Source organism: Petaurus breviceps, unplaced genomic scaffold (assembly GCF_028583685.1).
Source record: "Petaurus breviceps papuanus isolate PSGF00001 unplaced genomic scaffold, PetGlider_PUasm1.0 90564, whole genome shotgun sequence".
Lineage (NCBI taxonomy): Eukaryota > Metazoa > Chordata > Mammalia > Diprotodontia > Petauridae > Petaurus > Petaurus breviceps.
In genome coordinates this window covers 6,044,577-6,072,310 of record NW_027187275.1, presented here as the reverse complement: position 1 = coordinate 6,072,310, position 27,734 = coordinate 6,044,577, and the positions used below count along the sequence as shown (strand labels likewise).

Below are 27,734 nucleotides of genomic sequence, written 5' to 3'. Positions count from 1 at the left end.
AGTCTTATGGCTTTCAGACCTTTAAATTGGGTATCTGAGTGGGTCCATTAGGCCTCTTGAAAGGGTATAATCAACTTTTATGTCATTTTTGCCCGCATATTGCCATGAATGGATGTTTGGGGTTTGTATTAGAACTAAAACTTCCATTAAAATGTTTTTGATGCATTTGTATGCTTACTTTTTATAAGAACCAAGGTTGCCCTTAAGATTTCTTAACTGGAATAGATCTTTGAGATAATCTAGTCCAATCTCTTTGTTATTTTTTATTACAGATGAGAAAACAGAAGATGGATGTGGTTCTCCACTGGACTAGTGCTGGATAATATTCTAGGTTCTGGGGAAACAAAGAATGAGATGACCCTACTTGCAATGAAATTAGTAAGGGTTATTGTGCATTTATTATCCAAGGTCTAGAATAAGTTTTGGGACAAAGTTATCTGGCTGTAGAAATTTTCAAAGACTATCTACCAAGAGCTAAGTCATACAGGAGTAATGTTCTACACAGATGGGAGAAGTGTCCTCACTGATCAAGTCATAGAAACTTGAAGTACTGAAATAAAAAGAAACTGAGGCCCAGAAGGATAAGTGTGTTACCCAATATCACACAGGAAATAAATAGCAAAGTCAAGATTTGAACCCAGGTCACAGACTGGAGAGGAGTCTCAATGTAAGCTCTTTGGGGGCCTGGGTTATCTCATTTTTTGTGTTTTTATCTCTAGCATTTATCACAAGGTTTGACAAATAGATGATTAATTGTGGATTGATATTTGATGAATTGATGCAGAGAGGAGTGTGGTTACTATTTTCAAGTGTCTGGAGGGTTGTCAAGTGAAAGAGGAGTTGGGGGTCCTTTGCTTGTCAGGAGGTCAAATAACACACAATTAAAGGAAGTTGCAAAGAGACAAATTTAGGCTTGAATTCAGGAAAACAACAACAACAACTAAACTTCCCAACAATCAGAACTAGCAAGAAATAAAACTGACTGCCTCAGGAGTCATTGAGTCCCACCTCAATGGAAGTCTTCAGGCAGAGGTTGGATGACACTTGTGAGATGTATTGTAATGACACTTATATTTCCAGATAGTGGTTGAACCAGTTGGTCACTGAGTTCTCTTCCAACTCTTTTTTTTTGGAGGGGAAAGGTAGGGTAATTGGAATTAAGTGACTCACCCAAGGTCACATAGCTAGTTTTTTGTATTGTGTCTGAGGCTGAATTTGAACTCAGGCCCTCTTGACTGCAGGGCCGGTGCTCTACTTACTGTGCCACCTAGGCACCCCTCTTCCAACTCTTAATGCAATTCTTTTTCAATTATAGCCTAAGGCTAATCTAAAATATCCTAAATTAAATTCATCCTGATTCCAGACATGTGACACATACATACACACACATATGAAGACACCTATATGCATATGCCTCCTTTTATGAAAAATGTGTACACTTGTGAAAATTTTATTAAGGTCCATCAAGGGAACTAAATGTTGTTATAACAACATCAAAGGTGTCTGGAACCTATTAGAAGAATACTTAAAAGGAGAGAAGTCATTGATATATAGAAGACATTTTCCTTTTTTGTTAATAGTTGCTATGTATGATACAATGGGGAAAGGAGGCTCCTTTAGTAATGGAGATTGATAGAAATTGGCTGATTCATTGTTTAATGCAACCAAAACTTTTTCCTTTAAAAAAATCCACACTGGAACACAGCCCATCATTTTCTATTTCTGCTATTTCTGTTCCCTAACCAAAAAAAAAAAAAAACAAACTCCATATTGGTCCCTACTAAATTTATAGAACTTTAAAGTTTGTGAATCATCTGTTTCAAACTTTTCATTTGATAGAAGAAGAAAAGTAGCTTCTTCAAATATACAGAGCTTCTCTGAGGCAAAGCTAGGACTAGTGGGGTCTTAAGTTCGAATCTTGGCTCTAATAGTTATCCTTGCCTCACCTTGGGTAGGTGATATAACCTCTGGACCTATTTTCTGATATAAAAAAATGACTTGATAGCCTATAAGCTTTCTTTTGGCTTTAGATCGACGATCATTTGTCTTGGTTGGTTAACATCTATTCAGCTTATATCCTATTACCCAATGGCTAGTCATATACTCTGTTTTGAAATTAAAATAAAATAACTTATTTTCAGTGAGGAATTTCAATATTTATTTGTATGATAGTAGCACAATAAACTCACAATAGCATCAATTCGTATTTAAAATACATTTATACCAATTTACAAACTTCTTTTCAATCTGGAAAACATTGCATAACATTTTATTAAACACAATACTATATGTATATATATATTTCATTTAAAAACATAATTAATTTTCTTTACTTAATACTTTTTTTTCTCATTAAAGCACAGCCTAATGAAGGAAGACACACTCCCTTCAGTAAATAAGACAAATTGAACACTGAGAAGAAATGCCACCTGTTGGTTTGAATCATTTAAATTAAGGTCCCAGTGGAATGTAAACAAAGGTTATTTTATTTTATACAAAAGACATCTTATCAAATATACATGCAGAGGTCTGAATTCTAATGAATATCTTATTATATTTCTTTAATACTGTCATATAATTTGATGAATTATTATTAAAAACTGTAGCCTTTGGCACTTTGAGTACAAAATAATATATCAATATTTATTTAAAGAAAAAGAACCTCTCCAATGACTACATAAGTATTTTAAAATCTTCTGTTAAGAAATAGGAAAGTTTAGGAAATATTATACTGCACCTGAAATAATGCAGTTATTTTTCAGAGTACTAAAACCAACCCACCTTCCGCCCTTGTACAAGCTGTCAGAAGATGGGTGGTGTGGGAGAGGGGAGGGAGGAAGGCAACATTTCACTCCCACTTTGAGAACTAAATGATCAGAAAGGACCTTGTTTAGTCTTTGTTTTATTGCCATTTTTCCCAATTCTGTCCTCTTCACCATAGCATCACAATCTCTGGGTGTTCATGTTTTTTAGCTTACACCCCCACCTTTTTCTTTTTGAGGCTGCTAATGACTGAGGGTGTCATTCTCCTAAAACAAACAAACCTTGCCTGCCCACTTCACCAGGGCACTGAACTAAGTCAAAATCAATAGACCTTTTTCCAAAGACCATCACCAAACCAGCATGTTCGAATCCTTAGGAAGTGAGTAAAAAACATTTGATATTAAACACTGAGAACCAAATGGTCACTCATACTTTTAAAAAAACTGTAAATTCATTTATTTGGAAAATTTTAAAAACTAGTTTATTTCTTTAAGATATATCTCTGTGGATGGGATCAATATCCCTGGATGCAGGCTTACGGTTTCATGGTTGAAAAAAGGATATTGATGCATCCTTTCCTTTATAAGCAGCCCCTACATATGCTATATTCACTTGAAGATTCTTAGGCCAACCTAAAGGAGCATTGTCAAATATATTAAACTGATCGGTTCATTTTCACTCTTTCAGATCCTGACTTTTTGGAGTGTAAAAAAAATTTATTTCAAAGAAATACAAAAATCAACTATTGTGGCATAAGCTAATTTCTTATAGAATCCCAGTGTGTTCCAAGTTGAAGAATTTGGAATTAAATTGTATTTTAGTGGGGAGAGCTATGTGGACCAGATGCCAAGTAAAGCAGGTAGGATAGTTCCTTGTAAGAGTTGTCTTGAACCATTACTATTTAGGTTGTTGGCAACTACTAAGGGCCAAGTTTGATTATCTTAGTTTCCAAGAATATATTAGCATGTCTTGTTCAGGATAATATGGATAATGCTCTAGTTTTTAGAAGAAATGGTGAAAAGAACCATAAAGCTGACAAGACAAAAGGGGGAAGTCATGGAAATGTCAAATATGTTTGTGTCCCTTAAAGAAAACCTTGGGGGAAAATGTTCAACACAATCATACAAGTTTACCCACTAAGAAGCAGGGTCTTCTTTAGTAGCACCTGTATTTAGATGAAATTGAGCAGCAATGAAACTGTGCAGAAGAAGGGTTGGTCATGACATCTCAGTGAAATGCCACCAAGGGCCTTTGTAGAAAGCACGTCAAAGAAAGATACGCATGACCTTCTCGACCATTTAATGTGACAGAACCACGACAAGGAAGCAAAGAGGATTTCCTATTCTACCACAATGCAGCTAGCATCCTCATCATAAAAGCAGTATTTCTCTACAAGGAACTGCACACCAACATGTCACGGATCAATAAAAGTTTAAATGGTCAAATATGTTAACATTAGAACAGCACCACCTGTTATCAAATGTGGGGTGAAGAATAGGTGAAGTCAATACATACTGCAATATACATCTATCTATCTCTATATATACATATGCATGTACATATATTCTTGATCCCAGGTGTAAATATAAAGCCCCCCAAAGTTGGCACACTCACTGAACAAAATGTCTTTTTAAAAATTATTACTTGATGTTTCTGGGTCTGGAGAAACACGTTATAGGAAAATGCTTCACATTGGTTAGGTTCTTGCATTGTGCTTTGTTCCCCCCTTCAAAAGAAATACAAAAGCCCATGCAGATGACAGTTCCTTGCCTTTTATCAACAGGTGGGCTGATGATGAATGACTTGGCATAGTGAGTGGGTTTTTTTTTCCACACCAGCTCAAAAAATACATAGAGAACACTAGTGATATTGACATGTGATCTTTCTGGGGTGGACCAGCCCATAGCAATGGTCATTGCTCAGTCTTTGTAAGCTCGTGTTGGAGAGGTTCCCTTGTAGAAGATATTCCGAGTATTTTCTGGGCTGTTGCTTCTTTCAGGAATTAAGATGATGTTACCTTTTCTCCTCAATGTGGAGTCACGGCTTGAGGAGATGGATAATGTCTCTGAGCCAATTTCACTTCCTTCTACAGGAGTGACACGGATGGTTGTGATTCCATGATGATGGTGCTCATTGCTGTCAATGTTGCTTCTCTTCCGATCTCCGGACCCAAAACTGTCTTTTAGGGACTCACAACTCTCGGAGTCTCTGTTGAGGTCATTGAGCTCATAGGTTTGACGAAGACTACCTTTTTCAGGGGCTTTCCATTTCCAAGATCCACTCCCTTCACCTTCTGAAGATGGGATCTGGATGATTGGTCGATTGTTTTCAGGATGGGCTTCAACTCTCACAATCCCACCAGGTTCATGATCTGTCAAGGTTTTGTAACGGATAGACCCAGTGCAGGTGACTGTGCTACCTTCAGTATTCTTTGGACTACTCTGTAGAACTCCTTGTTGCTTTGACATGGCGATGACCTGCATAATCCGAGGTTGACTATTGCTCCGACTACAAGCAACACTCTTCTCAGCAGCTTTCAGCCACTTGGCTCTAGCAGAGCTACTTTTAGGAGATGTGTTTATGTTTTCTTGGGTCTCCTCAGGAATATGCACCAGCTGTGATGAACCTGGTCGAGACTGAATAGACACCCTTGGTCCACCAGGCATACTATTGTTACATACTGGGACATTTCCAGGCTGGATTTTCAGGTACTGATTTCCAGGCCCATGGTGGTCTCCATTAACCCCTACCCTTGCTGGTTCAGAGCTTGACCTCATTTCTATGGATCTTGGTGGAGACTGGCCAGGTTCAGGCTCTAAGACTTGCAAGGATAATTTTCGACTTTCATTCTTGCTCTTCCACTGGGTGAGAAGCTGCTTTGAGCGGGCAGAATCCATGGAGGCATGAATTGATGCATTTCTTCTCACAGGATCTTCTACCGAAGGGGTGTTGGCCCTGGGTAGTGTGTTACTGAATGTGACCATATTCTCCTTCCCCATGGGGCTTCGTGGGGTGATGATTTCCACATCAGCGTTTGCCCTTTTGAGGTTTGTCAGTGAGCTCGCATCTCTTGGATTTCGGTTTAGGATTGCTTCAGTATGAGCAATCCCATCACTACTGCTACCATTTTTACCAGATAAAGCTCGGCTTGGGTCTTGGTTGAGGTCAGTCAGAGATCTGAGAGCATCTCTATGCTGAAACATACTGTCTTCACTTGGCAGAAAGTTCCCGACAGCATATAATCCCTAATGTCAAGGCAAAATACACAGTTAAGTGGCAGAAAAATAAAATCGTTTTAGATTCTGTATTGTTCCTACTAAAGTAAGTAGAGAAGATAAATATTTTCTGTGATACTTCAGAGACAAATACTGCTGCTGTCCAAACCAAGGCAAATATGTTGTCAAGTAAGTATCACTAAATAAGTTGATATGCTGCTCAGCTATTCTTTCAGAAATATGAAGTATTTTATTATTAATGTTCTTTTTTTCCCTGAAGAATAAATTAGTCATTAAATTTTTATAAAGCATCTAATATGTGCTGGATATTCAGCTAGGCTCTGGAGATAAAAAGAAAAAAAAATGAAACCATCCTGACCCTCAAGAAATTTGCAGTTGATTGGAGGAGACAACATATACTATATGTAAATGAGGGAATATATGTAAATCATTTTCTAAACCATATAGACATATATGTATGTATACACACAAATGCTATATATATAATATTGATGAAAGAAGTAAGATAACATTTTTGGGGAGGGACTGGCAGTTCAGGGGATCAGGAAAGTACCCCTTCTCCATCCATTGCAGGAGGTAGCATTGGAGTGGAGGGTTATAGGAAACTTTAAAAGATTCAAAGAGTTGGAGGTGAGAAATCAACAAATTCCAGGTAGGGGGAAGTCATATAAGACAATGGGGAAAAAGGTATGCATAATGTTTTTGTATATGTTACTTTAAAAAGTGTTATTTTTCTAATTGGTGTCTCTGTCAACTCCTTAACCTAGAATTTTTTTTTAAAGCAATTGGGGTTAAGTAACTTGCTCAAGGTTACACGGCCAGTTATTTCTGGGTGTGGTGCTAAGTATCTGAGCCTGGATTTGATCCCCAGGTCATCCCGACACTGGAGTTATAAGTATACTTCTTTTTTTTTTTGTTTTTGGAGGGCAATTGGGGTTAAGTGACTTGCCCAAGGTCACATGGTTAGTTTTTGTGTTAAGTGTCTGAGGCCAGATTTGAACTCAGGTCCTCCTGACTCCAGGGCCAGTGCTCTATTCACTGCACCACCTAGCCACCCTCCTTAACCTAGAATTTAAAGCCCCTTCACAATATGCCTCTAACTTGACTTTCCAGTCTTGTATCATATTATTTCATTTCACATATTCCACATAGCTAGATGTCTTACTCTCTACAACATATTTGCAATTGAGAAGACCCGAGTTTCAATCCTGTCTCAGATACTTATTAGCCTTGTCATCCTAAGCAAGTCATTTACTTGGTCTATGTCTCAGGCTCCTCATTTGTAAATGAGGACAATAATAACATATACTTCACAGTGTTAGGAGGATCAAAAGATATCCCTCATGCCCAGAATGTGTGCTTCTTCGTCACTTTCACACTCTCCTCTGCCCCACCTTCCTCAACTCCAACTTAGTAAACATTTTAACAACTTGTTGAATTGAATTGGATGGAGGAGTAATTTGCCCAATTGCTCTTCAAATGGCTGAAATAATTTTTAGTACATTCACTTCCCAACTATAATCCCATAAGAAAGTAGAACTTTTGGAAATGTAGTGGATCATTCAAAAAAATCTGATCTACTTGGCTTTAGAATCCACAGTTTAGCTCTTCTATGCTCAGCAATTTGCACAGTACCTGGCACACAGTAATTGCTTTAAAAAGGGCTCCTAATTGATTGATTTGCAATTGTAAGTGACAAACAGCAACGTTTATTGAGTGTATTTTATGTGCACAGAACTGGACAAGGTATTCTGGGGATATAGAACTAAAATGCATAATTTGGACATCACTGGCTTGCCATTCAGTTCATGAATAACTGAATAAATATCCCCACTAAGAGATAATTTGTTCAGAATTTTTAAACTTAGATCACACAGAGGTACCCCAAGAAATCAGCAAACTCACAATAGTTGAGTTTTATGTTCCTTGTGTGAAATAATATTTTTCTTTAACTACCAAAATGACAGTGGCTAAATTTCTTTTTGATTCAGTCTGTCAAGGCCCTAAGATCAGCTTGGTTTTATGGGAAGAACACCTATTAGATGCCATAAATGAAATATGGTATGGCAGAAAGCATACTGGTCCCAAAATGAAACAAAAAGACTTTTCTTTTCAAATTCTACCTCTATGACCTTAGGCAAGTTGCTTAAACTTTCTGTGCCATATCCATTTCCTTACTTGTTAGATAGACCTAATGACCTTTGAGGTCCTTTCTAGCTAAAGATTTATGATCCTGTAACAATCAAGAGTTGACTCTTTTTAAATTTTGGTTTGACTAGCTGTCTCTTCAGGATTTGTCCCCTATTTATATAGTATCATTATGAAATGATAGTTTATTTTTTTAACTCGATAATTCCTGGGTTTTCAGTCTAGTTAAGTTATTCACTTAATCTTTGATTTTTCAGTTTATCAATTAGTTCAAAGAAAATTATCAAATCCCCAAAGATATTGCCTAAGTGAGGAGTCATTAAAAAAAGTGATCGGTCCATGTGAGAGGAAGTACAGTTAGTAAATTGGTTAATAAGCATTTATTAATTGGCTACTATGTACCAGGCACTGAGCTAAATGATGAGGAAACAAAGACAAAAGAAAATTCCTGCTCTCAAGGAGATTACAATCTAATGGGGAGACAATACGCATACTGCTATGTACGAGTTATGTACAAGACAAATTGGAGATAATAATAACAGCTGCCCTTTTCATAGTGCCTACTATGTACCAGGCTCTTTGCAAATAGTACTGTGTCTTATCCTCACAACAAGCCTGGGAAATAGATACTATAGGAATTGAGGCAGACAGAAGTTAAGTGACTTTTCCACAACTAGTAAGCATCTGAGGTCAAATTTGACTTCAGGACTTCCTGACTCTAGGCCCAGCACTCCATCTACTCTGCTACTTAGGAAAGGCTCCTTGTATAATGCAGGATTTTTAGCTTGGACTTGACGGAAGCTAGGAAGCCAAGAGGTGAAGATGCGGAGGGAAAGCGTGCCAGGTATGTGAGAGAGCCAGTAAAAATGCATGGAGTTGGAAGACAGTCTTATGTGTGAGGAATAGGGGATAAATAAAGTACAAGAAGACTGGAAAGAAAGGAATGGGCCAGGTTTGAAGACTTTTGAACTCAAAGAAGTACAAAATGAGAGAAGACTAATGATAAACCATCTTGAGCTGAGTTAATGCAAACCTACATCAAGCATGAGGACAGCACTAGAGGGAAGGAAACCAAAGGAAAAAAAAAGTTTTTCATCTATAACAATGAAATTCATGGACAAGAATTTGTATTCCTGGTCAACTTGGGGAAATGGATTTCTGACGGGGGTTGTTGGGGCATGAAAGCTGCTTTCCATGCTAATCCACCTCTGCTGTTTGACTTTACTATACTCCAGGTCTTGGCTCTATCTGTCAGGGGCCAAAATCACCTTATCAATTACTTTTTTACTTCTGTGAAAGCTATTGTTTTTAGATTTGCCTCACTCTTGTGGCTGACATTTCATTTCAAATTATTTGTCTATTTCAGAGGGGAAGGTTCCATTCACTGACATTACTCTAAGTACTAAAGAATGGTCAGACAATAATAAAAGTTCTTTTGGCACATAGAGTTAAATTTACACATTTGGGAAAATATTTTATTATTTTATAAGCTCCAAATAAGTATAATAGACAATAAAAGGCAAATGTTATTTTATAGATAGCTTAAGAAATTTTCATATTTGGATTATAAACTCCTTACAGTGCCTGGCATATGGTAGGCCCTTAGTTAATGTTTATTGATTGATTAATTTAAAAAAAATTCTCTATTGGAGAGAGGTAGGCCTTCTAAATATAGTATTGCTTTGGAAAATGAAAGATATTTCCTTAGTTGGCTGTAGGTTTACCCCTCTTATATTAGGAGGCAATGGGGCTGCCTTTGGTAAACCATAACTTCTGTTAGATACTGAGATTGAAAACTTTCAACCAAATGATCTCCAAATTAAACCACCTTATCTATTGATAGGCATGAAATAAAACAAAGCAAAGCAAAGCAAAACTACACCATTCAAAACTGGGGATAGTGTGAAGGGTGGTACACAGGCTTGAAATATGTGTGGAGGGGTGATTTCAGTTGTAGAAATGTCCTTTAGGATTTTGAAAGTTTTTAAAACTAATCACTCTGGATTAGAGTCTCTTTAATTCATTTTTGTGTGTTTGTATCATGATCCCCTTTGGCAGTCTGGTGAAGCTCATAGATTACTTTTGAGAATAATGTTTTTAAATGGATAAAACAAAGTACATAGGATTCCAAAGGAAACAAGTTATATTGAGCTACAGTTATCTAAATTAAAAAAAGATTCATAGATTCAGTTTAAGAAGTTACACTCTAGGTAAAAAAAAAATTAAAGTACTTTTCAGTATTCCCAAATTGTTGCCCAATGTTGTATCTTCACTGGTTGTGACCTTTCCAGATATATATTTGTTATTGTTGTTTTAATGTAAACATATATGTATATTGAAGTCACATTTCTGTCTGATATTGGGAAAGTCACTTAACCTTTCAGTGTTCCAGTTAGCTATTTAAGACTGTAATTTGCTAAGAAGGTGCTGAACATCATCTTTTGAGGGAGTTTCCTTATCTGACTTGTCCATAAGTCCATAAAACTATAGTTACAACCACGATGCCCGTATGTCTTCACAATTCCACAGATAGTCAAACAAATGCCTAAAGGTCACATTTGGAATCAAATACCTTTTATTTTTCTGAGTTCTTTTTTTCTTGGAGCCAGCTATGGGACTTGGTGTATTGCATGCTAGATTTCAAATCAGGACTATGGAGTCATGGGGGAAAAAAAAAAACAACAAAACTTGAAAAAATCAAGACCTGAGTTCAAAACCAGTTATATTTCCTAATTGTGTGACCCTGGGCATGACTCCTAACCTCTGTCTGCCTCAATTTCCTGATTCATAAAATGCAGATGATAATAACTCATCTCCTAGGATTGTAAGAAACAAATGAAAAAATCTCTGTGAAGAGCTTTGCAAACCTTAAAGCACTACATAAACACTAAGTATTATTAAACTAGATTTCACAAGGAAAGAGAAATCTATTCTAGGATGCAGAACTGTCAGATAATTATTACTGATGTTGATAATATGAAAATAATTTATACTTGGAAAAATTGCCTCTAGAAATCTTTTTGATTAGCTGAGATTTTATTTCATCTCCATCAGAAGGTTCTATTCACCCTCAGTATTCTAAGCACTAAAGACAGAGCAGATGTTTGCTTGCATTTCTAATAACACAATTGAGAAACTTCTCAGCTAAGATTTCTACAAAATTCCACCCACCCCACCCCTGCCCAACCATGGCAGTAAAATATGTACAAAAACAGGAAAGTTACATGAATTAATATGATGTCTTCTGTCAATTAAATTAATAGATGGTGTGTCTACATGGCCAATGGCAAAATCATCACAGAAACATGGAATGATACATTTTGGTTGGGCTGATGAGCTTGTCTCTTTGTGTTGTATATATCCATTTACATGGTAATTGAAGCAATGGCTACATTTGGATGTTTGCCAATAATTTTACTCTGTGGATGAACTATTGCTTATACATTAGTCTAAAAGTTATGGTTTGAGTATTTCTGTAATGTGTCTGCTGAACAAGAAGACACAGCCAAAGACTTTTACAGTCTTCTCAAAATTCAATTAAAACATAAATCATTAAGTAAATGAGTACTGTTGAAACTACCTTACATTTTCCTTCTTTTTGATAAGGATTTTGTTAGTAAATGTAAATAGATAGAGGAAACATTTATTAAGCACTTAGTGTATGTCAAATACCATAGATGTACAACATAATAATAGATTATTTACCAAATATAGAGCAATTCCTCCTCCTATTAAAAAGCCGCAATAGACATCGACTGGGTGGTTCTTATATTGTGTTATCCGCGTTAGGCCACAGATGATGCCACAGATGATAAATGCAAACACCAGGAGAGGTTTCAGGAGCTTAGAAGAATCCGTTAATGTAGAATTGAAGTACATCTTAGAGGAGAAAAAGTGATTGGGTTCAGCTTACTGAGCAGAGTGATTTTATTTTATTTTTAAAACATTCTCACTATTTCAAAGTAAAAAACCCAAATTGTTACTTGTGGTACCATTGTAACTACTTTGACTTTTGGAGAAGGCAATGTGAAGCAGAGAAGTGAGGCAGTTGTCTTTAGAGCTGAAGTAGTTTACCATAGTGGAGAGAGTGCTGGATTTGAATTCAAGAAAATCTAGGTTCAAATACTGCCTCTGAGACTTACAAGCTACACTTGTGCAAATTATTGACCTGCCTAGCCTTGGTTTCCTCCTCTGTAGAATATCACTTAAGACAAGGCAGTGCTGCAGATTCTAGTGCTACTTTTCTGGCAACTTTCTCACAGGGATAGGGACTAAATGGGATATTGTATGTAAAATGGTCTGCATGTTATAAAGTGCCACATAATGAATTTCAAGTGAAAGGGAAAATAGTCTTTTGTCCCAGTTATCTGGACACATCAGAGTAATATTTTCTTTTAGATGGTGATAGATACAGTGCAATTAACCAAAAACTTCAATCACCACTTTACTATGCACAGTCTTTTGCAAACACGTCCTGTTATCTGCTACCAATATGTCAGTCACTATATTCATTATATAGTCTGTTTTGATGTTGTTCAGTTGTTTCATTTGTGTTCAACTCTTTATGACCCCATTTGGGGTTGTCTTGGTAAAGATACTGGAGTGGTTTACTATTTCCTTTTCCTGCTCATTTCATATTTGAAACCTGAGGCAAACAGGGTTAAGTGATTTGCCCAGGGTCACACAGCTAGTGTCTGAGATTGGATTTCAACTCACATCTTCCTAATTTAAGGCCTGGTGCTCTCTACCTAGTTGCCCTCATATAGGTTATTATATAGTTTTCATTTTATTTATAGGCATAGGAAACCACATAGACATTGTTGAGAATATTGCATATTATATGACAAGTTTAGGAACGGGACCTGTGATTTCATTGGTGAGAAAAATTCCTCTCCCAATGTAAGTTTGTACTTTTACTGCAACTTAATAATTTTGAAGTGTTGCCTAGACTAGAGCAATGAGAAGTTAAATGAATTGCCCAGGGTCACGCAGCCTATATGTATCCAAGGAACCATTGGAATCCAATTCTTCCTGTCTTCAAAGCTAGCTCTCTTTCCATAATACCTTGCTGTCTGTCTACTGCATAACATAATGAAAGGAAATGATAATTGTTTCTTTTTTAACACATCATGTGTTAACACGTGAACTAAGCCACACAATGAAATTCAGCTTTAAAGGTATATTAAAAGAAACAATACTGTTAAGTGTGTAGAATAATTATATTATGACTATAAATTTATATTAACAGAAAATGTTTTAAAGACTTGACATTTCATGGCACCGATGATCCGGCATTAATCCTTTAGCACTGTCAAAAGTCCCCTGTGATTTTATTTCATGGCTGTACAATGTAATTAATCCCTTATAGTGAGTGAACATCCCTTTCCCTTTTCTGTAATACACATAGAAAAGAAATGACATAGTTACTTACTGAAATGTACACAGCTGCAAAGGCTGCTAGGGTGGCATGTTGAGAAGGGAATGACTTTCTGCCAAAGAAAGACAGTTAAATTATGCCCTTTAATTCAAATATACAGTTAGTATTCATCTTAAAAAAACACACAGGGTGGTGAAAGTCTTAAAAGCCACAAGCAAGTAATCAATAACTTTAATTTCAATTATGTTTTCTAGGGAGAGAACAGAATAAAATTGTGCTGATGAAAATAAATGCTGGTAATCACCTTTGGTTTGAAAGAGAAATTGTGATTTTTTTTCTCATTGCAGTAAGTTTTGAAGTGCCAGTAAAGTAACTAATATGCTGATTGAGAAATGCATGTAGTATATATTTACATGCTAATAGTTAATGGTTGGAAAGCTGAAACTTAGAACATTGAGAATATATTGAAATTATTTTCATTTTTAGATAAATGTTTTGAAAGATGTTTTTTATGTTATATCCTACCACCATAGCATCTAAAATTGTTTTTTCTCTATGAAATTGAAAAAGGACTTTATCATCTTATAATTAAAGATCTAAGTGCCAGTATTTTATTTCCCAGACATTCCCCAATTTATCATCATGAGAAAGTTGAGTATTATTTTCCTGTTTCTCAATAATTGCCATCTCAAGAATCTTAATATAAGGAAACATTAAAAAAAATTTCAAGAGAAATGATAAGGGGTAGCCAGAAGAAAAATTTTTTAAAATTGGATTTAAAAGAAAAAGATAAGAGTAGATGGATCATGAAATTACAAAAACACTACCCCTGACTTGCTGAGATGATAAAGAGATGTAACATGAACATGAACAAGACTTTAAGGGGTCTGAGAAAAGTCTGGCATTAAATTAAATGAAAAGGGCACACCTTAAAAGCAAATACATACATCTTAATGGAAACCAGCACATCTAATCCTTTCCAACAAATATTTAGTAAATATCTACTATATACAAGGTGTATATATAATATTTATATTATCAGTGTCCAGACTGATTGTATAACTTTTTACTATAAATTTTATTCTTAAATTTAATAAATTCACTGGATAAAAAAAAACCTGTCCCAGACCTCTGTTATTAGCTATCACTGTCCTCTGCTCCATTTCTTTCATTTCAACTTTGTCCTTGAAATTTTATTTGATTTTATTTTTTTAAAAATCTTCATCTGACTGACAATAGTATTTATTTAGTATCACCAAAGATTTTTGATCCCCAGTTTTCTAATATGGGATCCTGAAGTCCTGAAGGCACCCTAGATTTATTCAAGTGTAGCCTGTGAATTTCCAGGCTACTGAATTCTCCTCCTCTGCAGTTTATTTGAAGAATTCTGAGGACCTTAGTAGGCTACATCCTCCAAGCCACTAAATAGTGTGATGTGAGAGCAAAAAAAATGAGTTTGCATTGAGAGGTATAGTTTCTAGACATATGGAGGTGATGGTCTCTCTGTGTCTTTCCTAGTCAGACCACATGTAGATTTACTGAATTCAGCCTTCCATGTCACCATTTAAGAAAAATAAAGTTGTTTTAGGGTCCGGAGAAGGACCATCAGATTGGTGAAGGTCCTTGAATCCATTTTATAAGAGAAATGACTAAAGGGATTGAGGAAGAAAAGACCCAGGAAGGCATGATAACTGTTTTCAAGTGTAACCATGCATTGAAATCTGCATCCCTGCCACCCTCTCCCCTTCCCCAATCCCAGGCATGAAGATGCAAAGTGTCTCTCAAGAATCCTCCTGGTTGCTGGAATTGTGAACATATATGATAGCTTCTAGAATAGTTCACAGACACTGAGTGGGAGTGGGAGGGAGAATGGAAAGGAATTAGTTCAGAAGCAAGACTTGTCTTCCATCTTGGAAACACATGGGGAAGTGCTGGTGCTCTGGCTTTCTCCCCTCAAATCTTTGGTTCAGAGAAAAATTTGAGGACTCCATGCTATAGCTGGTGCCAGGAACAAGCACGAGCCACTGTGGTTTTGAAAGAACTTGATTCAGTGAGAGACATTACCCACCTCTCCCACCCCCTACCTTCCTGTAACTCTCATTAGGGGAGGAGTCATTTGGTTAGCTGCCCTCCTCTCAGGACTCTAAGCAAGAAAACTGTCCTGCCTTTGCCATCAGGAGTTTAGCATTGTTTGTGATATGTCCAGTGGACTATTTTGGCCCACAGTCATTTAGTCAATAAACATTTATTAAATGGATCAGCATTCCCTGCTCTCCTTCCTGCTGTAATTTTTTAGTATTCATTCTTTGTTGTCGGGTGTCCTTTATTAGATAAAATGATCTGGTGCCCTAATCTGTGTTTAAGATGTTATCTGGGCAAAGAGAATTGGAAGAAAAAGTCTTGAACCACAGTAAGAGAAACATTGAAGCCCCTCTCCTCATCCTTTCTCCCACTCTGGGGGGAATCTTGCTTATAATATCTGAGTAAAGAGTTCTCCCAGGAAACTTACAAGCTTTGTAGAGCTAGCTGGGACTGTTTTCTGAGCCAGGGCAAAGTGAAAAACTGGGAGAAACAAATGAATGCAGAGAGAGAGTGAGTGATCCATAAACTAAACCTTCATTTTCCTTGACTATACATGTATATGTGTAGATATAGAAAAAAGCTATATATGTTATTGTTTTTTTTTTCAAGAAGGGCTGATTACATTATGGGTAAGATCTTGACTTGCATGTGAATTGGATTTAAGTAAGACAAAGTTTCACAAAGTCATCAGCTTTACTCTCTTTTTCAGAGTCATTGCTGTTCAGAGGCAAGACAAAAATCAAGATAACCAGTAATGGTCTGGGATACAGTCGATGACCTTGGCACCTTTGATGTCTGACCAAGATACAAATGCTCCACAGCACCTGCTTCCTCTGCCCATGGCCATTGGAACAAATCGTTCTCATTTGCCCATTCTAATGGGGAAAATCTTCACATGCTTGGGGCAGACATCTCCCTAAATCACTGATGGCTTTGAGGCCTATCAGTTACCTTTAACCTGGTTGAGCCTGTATGATGAGATGTTTTTACTGGAATGTGGCCACTGCACATGCAACTTCTTGGAGCCACAGGTAAGAGTTTGGTGGCAGGAGGGACACCAAAGACAGATGACCAGCCCTGAAAAGCCCTCATACCAGAGGTTTTAGTTCTCCCTGAATACCCCATACAGCCCACTATATATGTAGTCCACATCTAGAGTATATCTATACATATGAAGTCCATATTGATGGTATATATGTAAAAATGAACACATACACAAATATACATATATGTGTGGAAGGACATGGGAGGGGGGAGTGATGAGAAAAGAGAGTTCTATGCTGTGCTTTTCTAGGTTCCTCTGCTCTTGGCATTTGATCCTCTTATGAGGGACTTTACTTACCACATTGGTGGTATGTTTGAATTGCTAGATCTGGAAACTGGTTTTTGGGAATCAATTTCCTGTGATTTTTTCAATTTAAGTAGTTGAAGATTTTGTTCACAGAGAAGTCATGGAATTCTTGTTCTGTTTAACCCCAACTGACAACATCAGGAGCAATGAGTGAAAGTCTCAAAAAGGGGAAATTTAGGCTTAATGTCAGCAAAAATCTTCCTGACAATTAGATAGTGATAAAATTGGTTCTCTGATTCAATTGGTCTTAGAGTTACAAAGAGACTGAGAGATTATACTGAGTGACTTGTCCAGGATCACTCAGTCTGTACATGTCAGGCATGACACTTGAACCTTGGTCTTTCTGGTTCCAAGGCTAATACTCGATCCACTATACCAAGCCAAGGCTAACTCTATATCTACTATGCCATCCTACTTTCTGAAAGCAGAATGAGATGTCTCAGGGTTAAGTGATTTCATCCTCATTGAAAATTCTTGAGGAGAGAAAGGATGAATACATTGGGATTATGTCACACTTGGGATTTTTCTGAGACCAACTAATTGGCTAAAGAAGTACTTTCTAAATCTAAAATCCTGAGAATTGTGAAACATTAAACAAAAATATCCATACAATTCCACCAAAGAAGTCAGAGAAAAAGGCAAGGAATGGCAAGTCTCAAAGTAATGCAGATTCATAAATGAATATACAGGTATAAAAGAGATTCTGGAGATGATCTCTTAAACATTTCCCTGTAGGAAACAGAAAAATCAATGCGCCAAAGGCATCTTTTCCTCAGTTTCTCATAGGAGGATTTTAGATAACCTATCTGAAATGACACCATGACTTATCTGAGCATTTTGTTTTTAGAGTAGATATTCACAAACAACTAAGATGGCCAAAGGCTCCCAGACCTACTTTCAATAAAGTTTGGAAAAGGGGAATCCACACAAGTGAAAATGTTGTAATCTCACTATTCATGAACATCACATGTATATTGGCTGTTCACACACAAGGCTCACATGAAGAATGAAGAGGAATATTTTAAATTAAGAATAGAGATAGCTACACTAAGATGATGGTTCTTTCCATTGATATTTTGAATATAAGAGGATGGTAAAATGAAGAGTGAGGGGGATGGAGGGCTTTAATAATAAATCCCAATTTTACCGCTAGAATGATTTACTGAATAGAAATATGTGAATCACTAAGAGATTATTTTAAACTAAACTGTTTGAAGAAAACAATAACTATGCTCTTGATTTGATAAAAAACAGAGAAATTAAGAAAGATAAATATGGTCTTAGAGGGAGATAAAATGGTATAAAATGATTAAATAGTCAAGGAGGAGAGAGAAAGTCATTTGGAACTGGAACATAAATAATGAAGCATCTTTGAATAAAACATTGATGAAAGAAAGCCTTTGACACATTAACTTTAGGGTAGGAAATAAAATACTATGTTATCAATGGAGAAACTAGTAAATTCAGTGAAATCCTATTTATTGCTCTATGGAGAATTTGCAGATGAGATTCCAGAAGCAGCAAAACAACTTCTGGGACAAGATGAATGTAAAGTGAAGGTCATTAGCAATTGCATCAGAATACATCTGAAAATCAGTATTTAAGTTCCAGATGTTCTACCTGGGAATCTTGAATATGACTCCAGAAATTATTAGCTAGCAACAGAGATTTATGACAATGTCTTTAGAAAAGGACAAAAAAAACCCCACATTCCCAACTTTTAAAACACGAGTTGTCAAACCTGACCCTGGTGGTCCACTAGTCTACCCCAGGGACAAAAGCATCATAAAAGTCTAAGGAAACAGCAGCAAATAAAATTTTATGGGGCCATGGCTCAATAAAAAAAGAAATATGGTCTTAAAATATGTTTAGAGTGTTTAGAGAAAATAACTTAAAAGTTGGGAAAGGACAAAATAGGAGATATGGGCTGCTTCAGATTTTGAAAATGAGTCTTTAGTCAATAGAATTTCATAAACACAAACACATTATAAGTTAAGTAGGAGGAAAATGACAGGGAGAATATTCCTCAGAAGAATCAGCAAGAATACCCTGCAAAGAATTGATTTTTTAAAAAGTTAAGAAACAACAGCCTTGCAAATAACTAGTTATCCCAAAGTGAAATGGGTTATCTGGTTGGGTAGTCGATTTCACTCTCACTGGATGTCTTCAATCAAAGGTTGGCACATAATGTAGAGGGAATTCTTTTTAGCTATGGGTTGAATTAGGTATTCACTAAGGACTCTTACAGCTCAGAAATTCTACAATTCTGTGAAATAGTCACCAAGGGCAAATAACCGCTAATGTCACATAAGTATCAAAGAATGAGCATCATTAAATTTTACTACTTAGGTATCTTCTAGTGAGACTATAAATACTAACCAGCCCATGGAGATGTTTTCCTCCTGACTTTACATATTGTCAGTGTTAGATGCAGTTCGTGCAACATCAAAGTTGTATAATTTACCAAGCTCCACAGAGATTTGTTCTCCTCTTAAAAGTAGATAGGGTTGCCTTATGAAACAACCCAACATCATGGACGAGCGTGTGAAATCTAGACCTTCCTGGGACTATGCTATACATTTATTGAGTATGAGCTGTCATTGATTGTAAATTATATCAACTAGGCAAATCATATCAGTCAAATCAAACTATGGAACTGAATGATATGACTCGCTGAAAAATACCCGAAGATTGGAAATGTACAGAAACTGTGAGGACTATGTGCTCTTTGATTGCTGGGTCCTTGTAATTCAATGACTATTAGGATCTCTGAGTGAGAGGAATGCAAAGCAATACACTAAACATTACCTACAAATTAGTTTGAAATAAAACCTTAAATTTAGACATAGGGCTCTTCTTTAGATCTCAAAGTCTCTAACCTTCCACTGTTAATGACTGTGAGGTCAGATCCTGAGCAGATATCTTCTACAATGTAGGAATTTTCTTTGCATGATACATTCAGAGATGTGTAGTTTGGCTTGCATACAGTCAGAAAATATGGCGCTTGGTACCCTGTTGACAGTTGTATGATATCAGTGATGAGAGCAGTAGAACAAAGTCCAAATACATGAACTCCTGTAAGCAAAAGGAAACACAAGAGACTATTAACTTCTTGGTACTTATATTGCTCCTTTATTATTCTTGATCTTGCAATGCAGTTAGTTAAAAGTAAAGGAAACTCAATCAATCCTCTTAAAATCCATCAATATTACTAATTTTGCTGTAATATCAAGGGGTTTGTAGAGAGGTTCCAGAATACTGTCAATGTACATTATCAATTTTAAACTGGCATAAAAGATGTCCTCAAGGATGTTTATAGACAGAAAAGAAGTTTATCGGGTTATATAGTATAAACAAGGAATAATAGATGGGCAGTCTGGTTGTTTCGATAATACCCTTGATTTTTCCATTGCCTGTACTGCTCCTCATCCATGTTCATGAATTCTGAAATAACTTTATCTGTCATAATCTGTTGTCATTCTACCCCTTCCTCTGTCTTGATACTCTCAACCTTGTTCTTTTTCCTTACTATGACCTCCAATTCCTTCACCCCACAGTTCCTTTTCAGGCCGTCATCATTGCGTCGACTATACTCTCCTCCCTTTCCTACTAGGACCTCTTGGTAAACCAGTTCAACTGTACTCTGTTCTCTTGTCTTTAGTCCTTTGGCCCCTTTTCTCATCATCAATCCTGCCCTATCTATTCCCAGTCTTACATTACTCCAAACATCTACTGCCTTAACTGCTATTCATTTGCTACTGAATAAAGCTGGAGAAACCATGAAATTATGCTGACTGGGTCTACTACAAATTTATGTCATATAATCTCAACTGGGCTCTCACTAAGGCAAGGTAATCATTTTACATCTCACTAATCCATTCATTATCCTACTCATTGCAGTGCCTTTTCCAAATCTTTTCATTTCTACTCAATCCTCTCATGGCTTTCCTCACTTCTTCTACCCTACCAGCTGAGAACCTTGGTCATATTTCATTGTAAAAATGGAGGCCATCTATCAAGAACTCCTTTTTTTCCTCCTCCTCCTATGTCTCCACCTCCTCCTTCTCATTTCAATAAGGTGCTTTCTCCAACTATCTCCTCCTTCACTCCCTATCTCACATGAAGAGGTAGTCCATCTTGTTAAGGTAAGTGCTTCTATATACAAAAGTGATCTCATTCTAACCCTGTCTTCTTAACAAATTTCCCCCTTCATCATCCCCATTCTCTCCCTAACCTTCAAATTCTTCCTGCCTACTGGCTATTTCCCTGCTGCTTACTACCTATATCTCCCCATTCTAAAAAATAAGAACAAAAAAATAACACCACAAAAAACAAACCCTTATATTATCCATCTATACAACTATCATTTCATATCTCTTCTCCCTTTCAGAGCTAAACTCCCTGAGGTCATCCTTAACAGATGTCCCCATTTCCTTTTTTATCACTCTCGTCTTAACTCTTAGGTTTCTAGCTTCCAGAATCTTCATTCCACTGAAACTACTGCTTCCAAAGATACCACTGATCTCTTACTTGCCAGATTTCATGGCCTCTTCCAAGTCTTCATCCTTAGTGATCTCTCTTTAACCTTTGGTATTGTCAATCACCTTTTTCTCTTTTATAATCTATTCTCTCAAGGATTTTGTGACACTGCTCTCTCCTGATTCTCCTACCTGGCTCCTTCTCAGTTTCCTTTGTTGGATCTTTATCCAGATCCCTTTTCATAAAGGTCCCCCGGGGTTCTGTCTTCATCCATCTTCTCTTCTAATCCTATACTATTTTGCTTGGTGATGTCATCAGCTCCCATGTATTCAATTATCATTTTATTCTGGTAATTAAGCCTGATGTACTTAGCCAGACTTAACCTCTTTCTTGACCTTGAATCTTGCATCTCAAACTGCCTATTAGACATCTCAAAGTAGATATCCTATAGACACCTAAAATTCAAGATGTCTAAAACTGAACCCATTAACTTCCCCCCTCCCAAACCTCCTTCTTTCTAACCTCCAATTGGCATTGTTGAGGGCACCACTGTTTTCCCAGTCATCCAAATTCTCAATCTAGTTGATTGAGAATTCTCATCCTTAACTCCTCATTCTCTCTTACCTCTCATAACCAATCAGTTCCAAAAGCCTATCAAGTTTACCTTTACAGCATCTTTTATACATGTAACCTTCCCTCTGACGCTGCCACCATCTTGGTGCAGATTCTCATCACCTCATTCCTGGAAGATTGCAAGAGCCTTCTTGTAGTCTTCTTGCCTCAGATCTCTCCCAATTGGTCTCTCTAGGAAGACTCTCTCTAGAGCAAGAGGAGTTCCTGAACTATTCACCTTGCATCTAGATCCTTCCCATATTATTTGTCCACTTTTCTATTGCATTTTATAGTTATGTCAAATCAAATCAACACTCTATGAAATAAGAGATTTGGACTAGATGACCTTTGGTATCTCTTTTCATCTCTAATTCTAAGATCCTTTGACTTTGAAATTTGTCCACAATTTCCAGTTTTACCCAAACACTTGGGATTCTCATCTCTTCCTCTTTAGGATGAATACTTTCAGCATAACTCCTTTCTATGATAAATAGGTCATGATTTAATATGATAATTGGTCATGATGAGTCAAGTCTCATCCCACTTGCCTAGCATAGCTCTGGATTGTATCCCCTTCTGTAAAGCTCTGGCTTTGTGGCTTCCCATATCTGAATACTGATGGAATACTAAATGGAGAATCTCCAGGAACTCCTGGAAAATTGGGTTCTCTAGGAAGACTCTCCCTAGGGCAAGAAGAGTTACTGAGTTATTCACCTCATTTCTAGGTCATTCCCATATTAATTGCCCACTTTCCTATAGCATTTTATAGCTATGCCAAGTCATATAAACAAAAATCTATTAATGCTTACTATTTGTAATAGGCTATTATCTACTATATGCCAGGCACCATGTTAAGCACTGCCATTAAGAGATTTTTTTTTCTCTTAGAAAAAGCAATTCAATCCTAAATGTCTTATCTGCTCTTCTAAGTTTCTGACCTTTTTGGCAATCTTTTTGTTCCCTTCCCACCAGCTTAAGTGGCTTGCTTAGGATTACAGAACCTCTGACACAATGCATATCTGAGTTCCTATTTCTCTTTGGGAGGTAGAAGAGGGTGGAAGTGAGTCATATTGAATAAGTAATGTATTAAGTAGGATAATACATGTAATTTGGTATTTTGTAGAAAAGGATATTTATTTTTCCTGACTATTGTAGAGGTAAAAGAGGTAACTTGGAAGCTATTTATTATTACTATTATTGTTATCTTAACATTTACATAATGCTTAAGGTTTGCAAAATGCTTTGCACATATCATTCCACTTAAGGTATTATTTATCAAAGTGTAGCATGTAATCCTGTCCTGTTTCAACCCTATCATCCTTTGTCTACACAGCCTTGCTACACAGAAATGCCAGTTGTATTGTTCACATGGTGTTAGGAGCTTCCTACACCAATCTTACCACCCAAGGATTTTGATTCTGGTCTAATTTCATTGCTTCTTAGTCCAGGCCAAATTGCCCAAGGCATACCAAGAATTAGTAGCAAATCCAGATGATAGGCCCAAATAAGAACAATCCCCACAGTGAGACCACCTAGGAAACAGGGGTTAGACAAAAAGCACTCAAAAGTTATTGCATGTGAATTTTAGAAATAGGGAAAATGTAAAATGTAAATACCACATTTTAAATGCTAATTCTAGGATTTGCAGTTAACCAATGACTTCTTTCTTAAGTCCTATCTTGTACTTGAAATTATACAACTAAATTATAGCTTCAAAAACTTAGTAACTGTAATTAAATACAGCATTTCTACTTGAAAAAGCATTTCTTTTTTGAAATTGGTTCTCCAACCCACCAACGAATCTGACGGCTCTTCTAAGGAAAGAGTTGAAGTTGCAACCTCCTGCATTTATATTGGGCTCCATTCCAATCCCATTTCTCCTTTTGGACAGGCAACAGTAGAGAATGCCTTCTCCTACCATTATCTGCAATGACAAAAGGGTATTCAGAGTGAATTTAACAGTTACAAATGAATTTGATGGGGCGTGAAAAGAGTAGATATAATTTAACAGGGAAAATGTAAAATATTGCTGGCTTAAATGTACTTGCATTTAAAAGCTTTCAATGGGTAAGCAATTTTCCCTGAGTACCTGAACCCAGGGAGAGAGGAGAGGGTGATTGGGGTCATCACAAACAACATTAGGAGATTCTGGACTCCTACTTAATGATCTGGAGTTAAGGTACATCTTGGCACTTGCCAGAGGTGGAAGCACTCAGCCTTTGGCCTCTTGCCCAGCAACACCCTGTGGTGTCTAATTGATAAATCACATGGTGATCCAGCTTGCCCTACAACTGTTAGAGTCTTGGCATTTTATCACTATTACTATGAAAGCAAGATGAGTGAGAACTAGATGAAGCAAGTGCCCACTTAGTTAGATTTGGAACATTTTATGAATTGGTTAATGCAGTGAACCAGATGGTCATTCTAACTCCTGGTGACACTTGAAATCTTTGTCTTATCTCTAAATTCTTGTTTTCCCCCGCACTTTTCCAATTGTGGGAGAGTAATATCCTGTCCAGTAATGTTTTCTTACTAGCTGGGTAGTCTAATTGTGATGTTGATGTGGAAGAAGTGGGATATATTTGGAACTGAGTTATATTTGAGGATTTTTTCCTGCAGATCTCTGATCAGGGCTTCTTTCACTTAAATGGGGAAGAAGGGATGTGGTGATTCCATAGAGGACAGTCTGACTATGGTCAGAAGGCAGAAGGGGCGGTCTTTACACCAGAAAATATGTCCTTTACCGTGAAGGGTTAGGGGAAAGGCACCACATTTGAGAGGTACCAAGCTAATGGGACCCAGGGGCAATTTGTAGAGATAAGGCAAAGGGATAGATAGCACCCTAGAAGTCAGTTCTCTAGGCCAAAGTCCTCTTTGACTTTCTTGCAGTAATTATAGGCTTGATTTTGCAAAATAGTTTGCATAAAAGTGATGTGTGTGTGAGTCTGTGAAGATATGAAGAGAAAAAACAGGACACAATGACATGTTTGCTTGCTAGATTTGTAGCATTCTCCTAGGAGAAAATGAAGCCCATCAGTGTTGATAGGATGTAATCAATTTTGGCTGTGAACTTCCCCTTTACTAAATAATTTCATCTGGACCTGTCATTTCATCAGTATGGGGCATAACTGGTATGGAAATAACCTTTACTGATTTAGGTCAGCAATAAGTCCATCTTGCCTTAGAGAAAGGCAAAATGGTGACAGTATTGAATAGAAGGCTGGCCTTGGAATCAGGAGCACTTGGGTTCAGACCCTCTGACACAGAATGGGTGTGTGATCATGGATAAGGCCTTTTAACTTCTCAGTATTTCAGGTAATCCTCTAAGGCACAATATTTAAGAATGGAAAATAAGAGAGGAGAAAGAAGTTTGCTTCTGTATAAAAAATTGGTATAATGTTTCTTTGTGACATATAGAGCATCACCAAAATGGTCTAAAGTATTGTGAGGGCACTGGTGTTAAAAGGAAGCAAAACATTCATTTTAAAGATTAACTAAGAGAAAATAGAAGAAAAAAATGGATTCATTAAAATAAATGTTTTTATTTTATATTATTTTATTTATTATATTTATTTATTATTTTATTTTATAATTGTTCATTCACAATTGTGATTTCCACTTGTGCCTAACAACCCTTGAAGTTGAATATCTAAATATAACAGGTATCTCCTTTGATGTACTTTGTTCAGATAGAAATCTACAGCTTGATGATTAAGTGCTCATCATTGAATCTATCATCTATTCCAGTACTTCTAAGTTGAAAAGGTTCTTACACATAATCAAGCCCAAGGTCCTCCTTTTTCAGGACTGAAAACTAACAGCTCTGCTATAATTTTAAGTGCCTTAGATCTCGATTCAGAGAATCTGGGTTCATATCCTGGTCCTGCTACTTACTGAGTTAACCATGTGACTTAAGATAAATCGCTTTATTTTTCCAACCTTTAACTCCTGAAACTATAAAATAGGGGATGGGAGGAAAGAGGGTTGGAATGTATAGTTTCCAAGATCCCTTGAAGGGGAACTAAGATTTATGAGGCTTATGGAAGTAAAATGATGTAAGACCACACAGATTAAGAAGGTTAGGTCATAACTCCAAAGACACTGTGATTTCAGGTCAGAATAAGCCCTTGATGACATCTAGGTGGTATTAGGGATAGAACAAAGGATTTGGCATCAAGTAGATTTAGGTTAGAATGCAGACACTTGAATCTCTTTGTGTGATCTTGGGCCAGATGCTAAAACTTTCTCATCCTCAGTTTCCTTAACTATAAAATGGGGGAAAAAATTCTCTGTGGAACTCCCATCCCTAAGTCATTCTGAAGAACAAATAGCAATAATAACTAATATTTATATACAGATTTAAGATTTGCAAGGCATGTTACTTCATATCCTATCTCATTTGCTCTTCACAATAACCCTGTGAGTTAGGTATTATTATTAGCCACATTTTACAGATTATGAGACTGAGGCATGAGATGGTAAGTGACTTGCCCAGGGTCACATAGCTACTAATTATCTGAGGCAAATTTAGAACTCAGGTCTTCCTGACTCCAAGTCACACAAGCTGCCTAATCTCAATGTACTGTGGATATGCCAGCTTTTACTATTATTTTCAGTTATCCAATAGTAACTTTTTGAACATTTGACTTCCTTGTCTTTATTATATTAAATAACTAAGATATCTCCAATTTTGGTCATGCACTAAAGTTTTAGATGTATTATCTGTTATTTATACATTCCTACAAAAAAGATTACATGCCTCACTTCATGACACCCTAAGCCATTAGCACACAAGAGCAAAGGCCTAAGAGTGATGTCTATGCCAACACAAGCATGCCAAGAACTAGTAGGTAATATGACTAGAGTTTTGTACTGTTAAGCTTTGCTCAATCCTAAAACAGATTGAGCACCTTTTTGTACTTAGAAAGTGTTTTTTTGGGGAGGGGGTTAAGTCCTTACATAATATTCCTCTTCACTTGATCTTGATCTAGAAGCTGCGGTATGAACTTTGCAAATTTTTTCCGTTACCTCACTATAGATCTCTCTTTGTGTAGGAGCAGTGCTTGTTAGTTTATTTCCTAATACTACAGTTAATTTCCTCTCAGTGAGATACATTAGGACCACAATGTATTTACAGGATCATGCTTTAATAACAAAATGATTAGTTGCCACTTGCCATTTGAAAATGGAATGCATTTAATTTCCAATAAGGAAAGCAGCATAGCAAAATTACTATCATGGAAAATGCCTATGTGTTGACTTCTGTGGAATATTAAACAGTGACTATCTTTAGGGGAACCGTAGTCCTGAATTTCTCCTGTAAAGTGGGGTTATAGTATTTGAATATGGTTTCTGTTACTGTAACAGTAAGGAGGACTATCCCTTTCAAAATACTTTCTGAACAATTATTATAATGTCCCCATGGCTTCAAATTGCAATGAGGCCTCAGCAAACTTAAACATCTTTATGGTTCGACATTTTGGTTATATAAGCTTCCAAGGCTAAGATTGTCACGACAGGAGCTATAGACAAATCCAGGCAGAGTTTGCCTCCCTCTGAATATTAAATGGATTAATTCTGCTGAGACCTACAAAAATAATGGATTTTCTAAAGAATGTAAAAGTGTTTTTCTTTCTTATTTTTCTCTTTCCTATATGAATTCTGCAAAACTATATGGTGATCACAA

General features: G+C 36.7%; 1 protein-coding gene across 1 annotated transcript in view; it reads right to left on the bottom strand.

Moving 5' to 3' along the window:
• Positions 1-2,227: 2,227 nt before the first annotated feature.
• The window catches only part of PLPPR4 (phospholipid phosphatase related 4), a 60,246-nt gene continuing 34,739 nt past the window's right edge, over positions 2,228-27,734 (bottom strand). The window contains exons 3-7 of the mRNA XM_069063403.1: positions 23,843-23,972; positions 19,837-20,032; positions 13,579-13,636; positions 11,853-12,026; positions 2,228-6,008 (exon numbers count right to left, since the gene is read on the bottom strand). Coding sequence (XP_068919504.1) covers positions 4,683-6,008; positions 11,853-12,026; positions 13,579-13,636; positions 19,837-20,032; positions 23,843-23,972 — 1,884 coding nt within the window. The 3' untranslated portion in view covers positions 2,228-4,682. The remainder of the gene's footprint in view (positions 6,009-11,852; positions 12,027-13,578; positions 13,637-19,836; positions 20,033-23,842; positions 23,973-27,734) is intronic.